The following is a 12,789-nucleotide window of genomic DNA, read 5'->3' on the forward strand; positions in this document are numbered from 1 at the left end:
ACTCGGAGCCTGGAAGGTGGTCGGGAGCAGGGAGGTGGGCGGCTCAACGCAGGAGCGCCCCCTACTGGCCCGCCACAGCTGCGGTCTGCATTGTACCCCGGGCTCCTCGGCTTGTCGGGGCAGGCTGGCGGTGGCAGCGGCATCCCGTGCCCGCTCCGGTTTGCAGGGGAGCTGTTACAAGCTGGAGGGACCCAGCCCAGGGGGGCTGCTCCTGCCCCGGAAGGGTGGGGAAGAGATGCTGGCACCTTCACAGCTTCGCTCCTCTGCATCACTTGGCTGACTTGCAGTGTTGCTCAGGGCTGGTCTGCAGTTCCGTGCGCGTATAGGTCTGACCCCGTGCTGGAAGCGAGAGCAAGACCCATTGCTGATAATGGCAGGGGAGGAGTGCCGCTGGCCCTGGCCGAGCCTGCCAGTCCACGCGGGCCAGGCGAAGCCCTGATGTAAACAGAGATCATTCCTTTCCTGCCCAAACGCTCTGGATCGGCAAGACTTTGAAGTGGCAAAGCTGGGCTGCAGGGGGGATACGGTTAAAGTCTGGGTGAGCTCAGGCGTGCTCGCATCCCAGGGTCTTGTTCCACGGTGGTGTCCTTCAGATGCAAAAGGGTCCAGCAGCTGCCAACTGATTCCCGTGTGTGCCTGGAGAAGGGACAGGCTGAATTGAGGCAGGGGGAGAAGCAGGGTGAATTGGGGAGGGTGCTTGCTGCCGTCCGTCTGGCTCAGCTGTCATGCTTTGGGGGCAACTGGTCATTGTTTGGGTCGGGAAGGAACGTACCGCCTTTGCCGCGTGCTGACGCCAGTCACTGACCAAAGGAGAAGGGGGATGCCGGCGTGGCTTTGCCACGGGGTAGCAAATGCAAGGAGAGTGCCTTGCTCGGCGAGGCAGCTTGCAGCTCCTCGCACGTTCTTTGCTCCGGGGGAAGCCGCGTAGGGGCTGCAGAGCTGGTCCCAGCTCACGTGGGTGCCTGTAAGACGGAGTGGGCACCCGAGTCTTAGCACCACGCACAAGCATAGCAGCGCAGGTGCCCTGTTGCAGCACATGGGCTGCACTCTCTCCGGGGTGACCTGCTCCAGGGCCACGACGGACCTCTTTCTCCCCAGGATTTGGCCTGAGGGTGGGTGATGCCAGGCAGGGACATGCCTCCTGAGCAGGGGTGAGTCACTGATGCAGCACCCCGTAGCTGCACTTGGGCACTGGTAGAGGGCAGGGTCCCTCAGTGCATTTGCTGCGGCCGTGCCCTGTCCTTGGAGGGCATCGCACACAGACGGGCTGGGGCAAGGAAGGAGCCCAGGAGCAGCCGGGTTGCCTGCACCAGTCTTTACTCGGGCCTGAGCGACGCTCCTGGGTTTGTGCTGGTGGAGCTGCCTGTGTTTTAGACGCACGGGAAAGTCACTGTCCTGAGCGACAGTGTTAGGAGCAGAGGTGCCGGCACAGCTGCAGCGGACACGGTTGGTGGCTGGCACAGGGCTCTCTGCCAGGGATCAGGGATAAGCTCTCCTGGGAAAGCAGCTGCTGTGCCAGCCTGGCCTGCCCCTCCCTTTGGAGCATGTTCTGCTTTGCATTTTGGGGGGCATTGAACCTCTATATTCCCCCCGTGAAGCTCAGGCCAGGATCCCTGGGGAAGCCTGCGCTGCTCACAGGGTCACTACAGCACCTGGGCTTTGACCCGGAGGTCTTCTTGTCCCCTCTTCCTCTCTCCCAGGCCAGGACACCAGTGTGGTGCCCGCACAGGCAGGGACGGGCTCAGCCCTGCAGCAGCCAGTGTCTCCCCTGCATGCAGGTGTTTATGGCAACAGGGTGTTTGCTTTGCTCAGGGCAAACATGGCCTTGGAGCCGCTGATATTTGCAGAGCAAACCCATGAAGCACAATGATCTGTCGGATTTTCCAAGGCTGCTTCCCCGCCCCCTCGGCGCCCAGCCCCGGCTGCAGGTTTAATGGATGGAGGAGGGTGGCATTTTCCTTTCCAGCCAACCTGCTCGCATGGCTTGTGCGAGCCGGTGAACCAGAGCTCCAGCGATCCCCAGCAAAGCCCGTGCAAAGCGACAGTGGCCGGGTCCCAGGCCCTGCGGTCTCCCCCAGAGCTCTCGTCTGGGGACAGGGGCAGATGGCAGGACAAGGAGCAATGGGTTCAAGCTGCAGCAAGGAAAGTTGAGGTTGGCTATTAGGAGAAACTTTCTCACGAGGAGGGTGGTGAAGCACTGGAGCAGGTTACCCAGAGCGGTGAGGGAGTCTCCATCCTTGGAGGTGTTTAATGCCCAGCTCAACAAAGCCTCGTCTGGGAGGATGCAGTTGGGGCTGGTCCTGCTCTAAGCGGGGGCGGGGGTTGGACTGGATGTGACCTCCTGAGGTCACTTCAACCCGAATTTTCTACAATGCCATGATTCCACGGCTACCTACTCCCTCGCCAAGATGCACCAGTGCCTCCTCGTGCCTGCCCCAGCGTTGCTCTGTGCTGCAGCCGCCCAGCTCGGAGCAGCTGTGTTTGAATGACCGGCAGATGAAATAGCACCCCATAGGCCTGATAACAGCTCATCCCTCATAAACTCAGCAAGCAACTACCAAGCCGCCGGCTCGCTGCCATCTGAAGACCCTTTCTGCGCGGATGTTTCTCGGGAGCTGCGCTCTGCACCTGCTTTGCAGCAATCCCATCGCCGTGCCCCCCTGCAGCGAGGGGAGCAGCCGCCTCTGCCTTCAAACAGCTGAGAACAGTGATCGCGCCCCGGCTGGGGGCGAAGACGATTGCAGACGTGCAGTTGATGTGCGGAGGCCTCCACCCAGCAAGGCACATCAGCGGGACTTTATCCCATCAGCACCCAGTTGAACAGGGTGGGCTGAGCCGTGTTGATGAGCTCTGCCGTCCTGGAGTTAGAGCTGTCCTGGGACTGTGATAGACCCAGGGGCTTCTCTCCACCCTCAGCCCCTTTCTAGACCTTTAGCTATGGCTTCTTCCTTCCTGGGATCATGTTTGCAGGGAGGGCTTGGAGCGGCACCGCAGAGACCCCTGCCCCTGGGAGCACTGTCGGCCTGCCCATATCCGAGCCGTTTGGGTGGTCGTAGGAGCGCGATGTGCTCGTCCCTCGCCCCTCAATATCAAATGCCCGTCAGCGGGACCACCTCGGCGCTACGCCTCGGGGCAAGCGGGTGCTATGGTTTGGAGCGAGCAGCGAGTGACGGTCTTGGGATGGGAGCAGGAGCTGGTCCCAGCTGAACTCGGTGTTGGGGCTGGCAGGGTTTTTGCACATCCCCCTGGGTTTTGCTCTTGGGCACTGGCTGGGCCAGGGATGGGGATTGCAACTGCGGCGGTGCAGGAGACGGCCCATGCAGCCTGGCAGGATCCTAGCCCTGCCCCTCCTGGGCTCCGGGGTCAGTAGCCCGGCGCTGCTGGGACCCGTTTTGGGCTGCGGTGGCTGGTGGGAGCGGTGCTCAGTTCTCTCTCCCCGGCCCCCTGCTCATTGCCTTTTCCTTGCTTGCTGGCAGCCCGATGAATGCGCCTGGGAAAATCAATGGCCAGATTGGATTCAGGCACTCAATCATCCTCTAATTGCCGCCGTTAGCCGGGGAGCACGCGCCAGGCAGGCAGCGCTCCTGCCGCGGGACCTCCCCGCCTCTGCGCTCTCCGTGCGTGGGCTTCGTTCCTAAGTCGCCCTTGGGTGGCAACTGGGTCGAGCCCCGCTCCCCTCCTACCTGCCTCCTCCGCCCAAGCCAGGCCAGGGACCTGGGGCCACCCTCGGATCACCCTCGCTTGCTGGAGGCACTTAGCAAAGCCCCTACGTCGCCCGAGCCCCGGAGGAAGGGCCAGGCCAGGCCCTGGGTACAAACGCCAGCGGGCTCCCAGCAGAGCCGGGAAGAGACATGCCCTTGGCCTGGTTTGCCAGCCGGCTGCGGTGGGGGGAAGCCCCTGTGCTTCTTGCTGGGCTGGGGAGCAGGCACAGCCCCTGCCTGCCAAGGGCCCGTGTCCTTCCCGGGGTCGCTCCTTGGGAAGTGCTGTAAGATCCCAGCCTCCGCCTGCGTGCTCAGGGGTCGGGCTCGGTTTGGGCTTGGGGGTTTACGGGGCCACATCCCCCAACGCCTCATGCAGAGCAGAGGCCGCGGCTCGCAGCAGCACCGATCTTCCAGGCAAAGGCTCGTTGCTTTGCTGGGGAAGCGGACCTGTCTCCAGCGAGCTCAGCAGCGTTCTTGCCTCCATCTAGCGTTGGGAAGCGGGCACACCCCAGCAGCGGGAAATGCACCGTTCCCTGGACGGGAATGCAACCGCCTGCGTCCAGGGGCCAGCCCCAGCTCCCTCCTGTGCCGGGGGGTGATGGGAGGAAGACCCCGATAGCACCCGTGCTGGCTGTGGAGAGGAGGCTGGGGCTGGGCTGCACAGACGCCCGGCGCTGGGCATGTTCCTGGGCAAGGACCCCCTAACCCATCAGGCTCCCCGCACCCAGACCGGTCTTTTCTGCTTGTCTCCTCCCAGGCGTGGCTGACGGAGATCCACGAGTACGCGCAGCAGGACGTCGTCCTCATGTTGCTGGGGAATAAGGTGAGTCGGGCCCGTGGGCATTCGCGGAGGTCTCCCCTCACCGCCGGGAGCCGGGAGCACGGCTGTCCTGCAGGAACGGGCCCCGGGCAGCTGCAGAGGAGCAGCCCGGCGGGCGTTCGGGCCGAGTCTGGCGGTGCTCAGAGCCATTGACTGCATATTCTGGCCCAACCTTGGGGCACGTTGCATTTGCCGCTGGCACTCGGGAGCTGGTAGGGGAGGGGGGTTGTGCCATCGACGGCTACCCCACTCCTGTGCCGCTGGGCTGCGTAACGCGGCGCTCTCTCGCTGCCAGGCGGACTCCACGCAGGACAGAGTGGTGAAGAGGGAAGATGGAGAGAAGCTGGCCAAGGTAGTTGGGTCGCGGGGACCGGTCTGTCCTGGCTGGGGAGCAATGCCCGTCCTTCCCGGCTGTGGGTGGGGGTCAGTCTCATGGGAGGAACCCACACGTGCGCACACAGCCCCACTTCCCTGGGGTGCTCTGCTTGCAGTGCCCTGCAGGACAACCTTCCAGCAAAGCCCCCTAAACACCCCAAGTCCTCCTCTGTCTGCCCACCTCCCGACCCCTCCTTGGGCATGCACCGCTGGGCTGCCTGGGGTGAGCTCCCGTGCACTGGGAGCACGGCCCCCGGGCCCGGGGAGAGCCGGGCTGCTCCGGCACTGACCGGCTCTAGTTTTGCAGGAGTACGGAGTGCCCTTCATGGAGACCAGCGCAAAGAGCGGCCTCAACGTCGACTTGGCCTTCACGGCCATTGCCAAGTAAGTTCATTGCCTTTTTGCCCGGCTGCTGGGACGAAACCTGCCCAGTGCCCGTTCTCAGCGGCTGTGGCCGACGGGCATGCAGAGAGCTAGCGGGGCTGCAGCACGGGACAAAGCAGGCTGCGGTCCTGCAGCGCAAGCGCCTGCCAGGGCATCCCGTGGCCGTGCCCTGGGGTCTGGGAGGGGGCAGTGGTTGCTGCGGGTCTCCCTCGTGGCGGTGGCCCCAGCGAGCGACCCCTTGCCCTCATCTCCCACAGGGAGCTGAAGCACCGGTCCATGAAGCTGCCCAACGAGCCCAAGTTCAAGCTCCACGACTACGTGAAGAAGGAAGTGAGAGGCACCGGCTGCTGCAAATCCTAACGCGCAGGCGTCGGCGCCTGGGGCGCTTGTACAGAGACTCGCGTTCGTGTGCCGTCCCCCTCCTCGTGGCCAGTTTGTGCATGTCTGTCCGTTGTGTCTGTATGCGCGCACAGGGGAGCTGAGACGCGTGGGACGAGAGGAGCAGCAGGAAAGGCTCTTGCCGGGCCAGCGCGGTCCGGCCACGACGTACCGGAGACCCCACTGCAGCCACGTTCCTGCGCTCGCTCGCTCGCTCGGGTGTAAAACCTTGGCGGGCTCCTGCCAGGGAAACGAACCTTTCCTTCCCGCTTCGGTCTTTGCCGGGCTGTTCGGTCTCGAGCCGCGGGCTCTGGGGAGGGTTCGGCACAGGCAGAGAGGGAGGTGGTAGCAGTCTGAGCACACCCTGCAGTGTCATCACGATGGCTCTTGACGTCTCCTTCCCCCCACGGCCTTAGGCGAGCCGCTGCACTGCTCCGTGCCTCAGTTTCCCCACCTGTAAAATGGGTGCGGTGATACTTACCCCTCAGGGGGTGCTGTGGAGTCAAGGGCCGTGTTAAGTGCTATTCTTATGTGACCGAGGGGAAACTCGTTGGGTTTCAGAGGCAGAAGGGCAGCCCCGCTCAGTGACGTCTTCTCCCTGCCCCATCCCAATCTGAAACGCTGCTCTCCAAACTCTCCAGCCTGGGGCACGGTGGCCGTCGGCTGCGCACGCCGGAAAGCTTTCCGTCCTCGAGGCTGGTATTTTTGTAGTCGCTCCCCTTGCTCCGTCCGTCGGTACTGTCCCTTCCTCGGTGCAGGCTTCTCCTTCCCCCGGCGAGGGACGAGAGCTTAGATGTCCGTTTCTGCGAACGCCCCCCTTGTACAGAGGAGCCGTGACCGTTTCTATGTTTGATTGAGGCTGTGGCTCCCCCTTCTTGCCGTTTCTAGTATTTTGATTGAGGAAAACCCCGATGTGCTGCCGCTTTTTCTAGGTATCTTCACATAGGTGTGCTCGCGTTCGCAGACCGTACCCGCACTTCCGTTTCTTTCCCACTCTCTGGGGGCAGATCTTTCCGCTCGAGACCACCACAGGTCTCAGCAGACCAGTGCAGCTTTGCTGTCGTCATTAGCTGCACAGGTGCGCTGAAATCCTCCTTCATCCCCCCTCTCTCCCAGGTCTTTGGCAGTGCTTTTTTCTCATTTTTATTGCACCTCTAAATGAACGCGTCTCTGGGCTGAGGCTGATTCCCAGCAGAGGTTTGCAAAGGTCGTGGCTCTGACCCCCGGCACCCGATGCAACGAACCTCCCTTTTGCAATCCATCTGAGGCTCAAAGCTCCTCCAGCCAAAAGCAGGTGGGGGGGTTTCTTAGCACCCACCTCAGACCAACCCGCCCCTTGTTGCATTAAGGTTCGATTCAGGCCGACGGGGGCCGAGTCCACGAGGCTCAGCCAGCGAAGCAGCGAGCGGTCCCAGGCCCCAAAGGAGAGTTGCTTTTTTAAAGGGAGCACAGAGGCAGCGATTCAGGACGGACGGCCCGCGCAGGGAGCCCGATACACAGAGTAGCAGCTTGAAAGCGAGGAAGCGTCATTGGAACAAACGCTGTGACAGGGACCAGGCAAAACGCCCTGGAAATTTTATTTTTTGGATGGTGGGGAGGAAAAGAACCACCTTTTCTCCTTCATTTCCTGTGACTTTGTTTTCTGCTTTTGGGTGAGAAACTGAAAGCAGAAAAAAAAATCTCCTTTTGCAGAACCCAAGCAGCAAACTTTTAGCAAAACCACCCTTTTGTAATCAGAGCGTGGGGTCCTATAAAGTTTGGTCAATTGACCGGTCAAAATTGTAAAAAAAAAAAAAAAAAAAAAAAAAGCCAAATGGTCCAAATAATGCACAGAAAAAGCATTAGGTTTTCCACCAAGATGTGTCAAAAAACGATTTTAAAAAATCGTATTTGTCACGAAAATGACAAAAAAAAATTGTTTTTTTTTTGTAAAATTGCTATAATCTTTGACTGGTCCAAAAACATGCAGTCAGTTCACAGGTCAATTGGCAATATTTGACCTGTCAATTGACCAGCTTGCCAATTCTAGTTTGGGGGCTAATAAAAAATGCACGGATGGCGACCCAGGCTGGCTGCACATCCCTGCTCCGCGCCCGCAGCAGGTAGCGTGACACTGAAGCAGGGATGCCAGCTCCTCGCCGTTCGACAGCCTCAGCGCACTGTTGCCCCGGCGGCTTCGCTGAGACTGGCACATGCCCTGCACCAGGGACCGGAGAAGTGCAAGAGTCACTTCGGGTTCAGGCAGCTCTCCCGCTTGCCCGGTCCTGGCTGCTGTGTCCATCACGGAGGTTGCTAGCTCAGGGGAGAAGCAAGAGGACAGTCGTTGCTGAAGTACTTGCAAAGGTCTGTGTCTCCTAGTGCAATCATTTTGTGAACGAACAGCACGTGTAGGTGTTTCTTTGCGAGATGCCGACTTTGCACAGAAACACCTGGCTCGCCTGCGGTGCCCATGGGTGTCCACAATCGGGCAAGCCTCAGTGGCCTCATCCGCGTTGGTCCTCACTTGGGCAAGCACAGACGCAGCAGCAAGGGGCAGAGAGGAGCTGGATTAGGTCTCGGGTCTGCCCCCAGACAGTGGTGCAAGTAGTGCTGGGCTCCTGTAGCTGCTGTTGCCTGCTCAGGGGTTCAATCCTGACCTCTGCCTGGAGGGAAATCAGTGCTTTCCTCAGGTGCCAGACCCGTCCCCTTTCTCAGCACATAAATTGAGGCTGATGCTGCTCTCCTGGCAGCGGGGCAGAGCCCTTTGGGCCTGGCTCTTTGGGGGGTTCCCACGCGCCTCCTGCCCTCGTGGGCATGCCTGCAGGGACAGCACTCCCGGGTCAATTTGGGGCTCTACTTGTGCAGGAAGTGTTTGGCGGTGCAGCCCGCTCCCCATTGTGAACCGATCTTTGTACCATAGCAGAAATGAAGCGTCGGTAGCAAGCGCCCGTGTCGGATCCTTTTCTTGGTTATTCTGAACACCAGGCCAAGCCACCTCTCCCGCCTCTGACTCAAGCCCCTCTGTGTGCTACTTGGCTTCTGGCGCGATTCTCAATCCTGACCTTGCCTTCAACGCAACACCTTCGGGGACTCGGTTATGTAAGTTCTTAGCTTGTTTTTACATGGGCTTGTACTGCCACCCAGCGATGGAGAATTGTTCAGTCCGTTCAGTCGTAAATAAGGCTCAGAGCGCCGTGTTACCTGCACTAGACCCTTGCTGGCTCTGGTTTACAGCTTTTATGTTGTTCCTGTTAATAAAGATTTTTTAATGATCCTCCTGGTGTCTTGGCTTTGTGATCCAGGGGGCACCGGCCTCAGCGGAAAGGAAAATACACCCACTCGCCCCGTTGCTGGGTCAGTCCTGGAGTACAGTCCTGCTCCACCCCAGCCTGAAGCCCACTATGCAACTCAGGCTGCAGCCTGAAGAGCCAGCATTAAATGTGCTCGTATACCTGGCCCATAGCGACAGGCAGAATAGGGAAGGATGCTGCTATTCATCCTGTCCCTTTAGGTCAGGGATTTTCATGCAACAGTCAGTCCTGTGTTTATGGGAGGGGGCAGAAGGGGGTCCTAAGCACTGTTTCATAATGCTAAATGCAGGTGTCCCTTACAACAGATAAAACTGCCTTAGATTAAGCATGACTTAAATCTTGGTTGGTCTAATGCAGTGATTCCCAACCAGGCTAACACCAGATCCTTTCCCAGGTGCATCAAGGTGGGAAGAGGTAAGCAGGTAAACTGATAAATCCCAGGCCCTGCCTGAACGATTCCCCACTGCCCAGTGTCTTGGCAAGGAGGGAAGTGTTGTAATATGGCACTTGTTTTGGGAATTGGGTACCCCTACTGCATTCACAACCATTGAGACAGAAGGTACAAGCCCATACAAGGTTGAGAACCACTGATCCAATGCAACTCTTGCGATGGGCTGTCAGGCCCAGGAGGTTAAGATGCAGCAGTGGAGGTTGGGGAACTGAAACCCACCAAGTAACCCAAGTGTCTTTTGCAGAAACTTTTCAAGCTGCTGTTTTAAAAGATGCTGGGTGTGTTTTTCTATCACCCTGGCAGGAAGTCACACAGGAGACCTGCCACATTTGGCTGAGGAGTGTAAACACCAGGAGAGCTACCAGACAGTGCAGAGCTTCCACGAGGTGGGTGAAGAGGGGCTGCCATCTTTGTCATGGATTAGCAACCATTACAAGTCTTTGGTACCTTGAGAATTAATCCCTGGAAGGTGCCATAGTACAATAGCATGGCTTGATAAACTGGAGTTACTACAGTCTGCAAAAGCTCCCTGTCTACTTTTGTCAGGGACCTCTTCAGATCCCTCAGTCCCTTCATAGGTTTTGACAAGAGCTCTTCCAAATGCATCTTACTACTCAGCAGCAGACTGGACTGAACAGTAAAACCCAGTGACTGCAGTCTGCTCCATTCGCATCTCATAGGATGCTTCTTCCCCCACCCTTTTCTACCTGTGAAGCCTCTTCAGCAATCTGAGCTCATAGTTACACAACAGAGCAAAGGATGCCTTGCTGCTGTAGGGAGAAATATTTGTAAAGTGCTAAATTACTTGCAGCCTAGCTTCAAGCAGGAGGCAGAACTGCAGCACACTCTTTACTTAGAAGAGTGAAGCCAGGGCTCCAGAACAAGCTTAGGAACAGCTGAAAAACACTTAACACCTTGCTGCTGTAGGGAGAAATATTTAAGTGTTTTTCAGCTGTTCCTAAGTTTGTTCTGGAGCCCTGGCTGCACTCTTGTTCCAAGTAAAGAGCACACTGCAGTTGTCTGCTGCTTTAGGCTAGGCTGCAAGTAATTTAGCTTTGTGCTGGATGAGAGATTCCTGTATGTAATGTCAAGGCAAGTTAAATAAAGGGTCTTAACCCACTGTGCTCTCCCTTTAGAGGCACTCCATAAAGCAATTGCTAAGTGGAGTGAACATACTATTAAACCCTAGAAGTAATGGGATGTATGACCATGCAATGCAGTCAACTCATTCCAATGTGAATATGAGGTTATTCATACAAACCATTTTCCCCTCTGTAGTCTTAAGCAATTTTTATACTGGCTAATTTTTGTGAGCCTGGGGGGTTAATACTCCAGGATATTATACTTAAACATGAGGTCATTGCCAGTACTTCATAAGCTATTTCAGTCAAAAACAGCAAGTTGAGTTCTGTGCTGTAGCTGATGAGTAAGATAGAGGCAGCAATGTTTATTCTCACTTTTAATTCACATCTGTGCACAGTAGGATACAGAGGTAAAAGAAAATCCTGGATTCTACCTATTTCATCATGGCTGGATGCACACTTTAGATATGCAAAGTCAATTCAGTGTTAAGCTGGGGCAAGACTATGCAGCTCACAACAGGGTTTAGTCACATAACAGCACCCTGAACTGCTTTACTGCGAGCTCAGGGAGGCTCTCTGCCACTAAAGGGCTATTTCTTCCCCCTGCAGTTTTAATGCTATGATCTAGCGCAGTTCTCACCCTTTGTTGCCCCAGGACCCACGTGTAAACACCTATGACGGGTCCTGACTTAGTGCCCTTCACTCCTCCACCCCCCAAACCAGACACCCGGCACATGGGGCAAGCCCCACCCCAAGCAGCCCCGCACAGGCTGGAGCTCTGCCAGCCTGCAAGGGAAGAGCCAATGCTTCCCACCTTTTTCTCTTTTAAAAGAGAGAATCCATTTTTAACATTTGTTCATGACCCTTTCATATATTCGTGACCCACTTTAGGGTTATAACCCATGGGTTGAAAGCCACCAGTGTAGTGCAGCGGCAAGCATGCCTTAGAATCAGCCCTACCCCCTCCAAGCACTGCTGCTCTGCTTTCTGCTCCCTGCCCCCCACGTGCACAGGCTGCCTTGGGCTCAGCCACCGCTGATCTAGCCAGGCTCATACACCCTATTCCAGGAGCTGATATAATAGTATTTCATATAAGACATAAAAATATCCCCCCCCCACCCCATCACTTCATGTCTAACCCTCTGCCACGTCCACGCGAGAACAGACGAGTGCGATGACGGGGGAACAGAGGATGTCACATCCAAGGCAGGAGCCTTAAGGTCCGCACGCCGAGCCGAGCTGCCATCTCAGTGCATCCGATGCCCGCCAGCATGCCCGGGGGCCGCTCCGCTCGCCGGTATTGGGCTGGCTCTGGCACCCAGGCTGCTAGAGAGGGAGGAGAGAGATGCTGAGGAAGGCCGAGCTGACCCCTCTCCCCCACCAGCTCCCTCCACCCTGCAAGGCAGCGCCTGAGCCTCAGCACACGGATGTAATCAGCGACCGCAGCAGCGGCGCTCATACGAGGTGTCAGAAGTCAATTAGGCTCATCACTGGCTCGGGGCCGCCGTGGGCACGTGCGGGGGCCGGGCAGGGCAGGGGGCGCCGCCACGTGTCTGCCTCCATGTGCTCGCACGGCCCAGAGCGCATGCGCCGTGCAGGGCAAAGGACAGACGCTATACCCCAGTGCGCATGCGCCCTGCAGCCGGCTGCCTCCCCCCCCCCGCCCATGCGCCGTGAGCGACAACGGCTTGCATCCAACCCAGGACGCATGCGAGGTGAGAGACCACGCTTGCCCCCCTCCCCCATGCTCAGCCGGCCTAGCACATGCGCAGTGCAGCCCTGTAGGCCGCGCTAGGGCCAGACCCAAAGCTACGGGCCTCCAAAGGAGCCCCAGTGCCCGGACCCCTGAGCTCCCCTCCCCGCGGAAGTGCCCAACAACCCACTCACGTCGCGCCTTCAGTGCTAAAAGAGCGGGCCTTGGCGCCTGCAGCGCCTTTTATAGAGCCCCCTTGAGCCTTTGCATCGCCATTGGGCAGAAGGCCACTAGAAGCAGCCAATGGTCTGTGATCTTGTTCCGGCTCCGCCTTCTTCCGGTCCCTATTGGTGCTGGTTCCCTCTTCGCACCAATGAGGCGGTGCGGCACATCCCGGCCCGAGCGGCTTCTTTTCAAGGCTGCGATTAGCCCAACCACGGGTGAGGGAGGGACGCAAGAGACCAATGGCCGCGTGGCTTGTAATAGAGAGTGAAAGCACGGGCACCAATCAGAGCAGGGCGCGCAGGGGCCGCTGGGGCTTGTAGTGCGCTCGCCTGCAACCTCCCCGTGCGCGAAGGCAGGGCCCGGGGACCAGGGACTACGAGCCCCGGCGAG

General features: G+C 58.3%; 1 protein-coding gene and 1 non-coding gene across 2 annotated transcripts in view; one reads left to right on the top strand and one right to left on the bottom strand.

Annotated features, from left to right (window-relative positions):
- RAB26 (RAB26, member RAS oncogene family) overlaps positions 1 to 8,882 on the top strand; it is a 95,207-nt gene extending 86,325 nt beyond the window's left edge. The window contains exons 6-9 of the mRNA XM_006027142.3: positions 4,459 to 4,524; positions 4,817 to 4,873; positions 5,204 to 5,280; positions 5,538 to 8,882. Of these exons, the coding sequence (XP_006027204.2) occupies positions 4,459 to 4,524; positions 4,817 to 4,873; positions 5,204 to 5,280; positions 5,538 to 5,640 (303 nt within the window). The 3' untranslated portion in view covers positions 5,641 to 8,882. The remainder of the gene's footprint in view (positions 1 to 4,458; positions 4,525 to 4,816; positions 4,874 to 5,203; positions 5,281 to 5,537) is intronic.
- A 3,010-nt stretch (positions 8,883 to 11,892) lies between these two features.
- Positions 11,893 to 11,977, bottom strand: LOC112550857. Its single transcript, XR_003094906.1, has one exon. It is a non-coding gene; the product is annotated as a small nucleolar RNA SNORD60 (small nucleolar RNA).
- Between the last annotated feature and the right edge of the window lie 812 nt (positions 11,978 to 12,789).

This window comes from Alligator sinensis, unplaced genomic scaffold (genome assembly GCF_000455745.1).
Source record: "Alligator sinensis unplaced genomic scaffold, ASM45574v1 scaffold1164_1, whole genome shotgun sequence".
NCBI lineage: Eukaryota > Metazoa > Chordata > Crocodylia > Alligatoridae > Alligator > Alligator sinensis.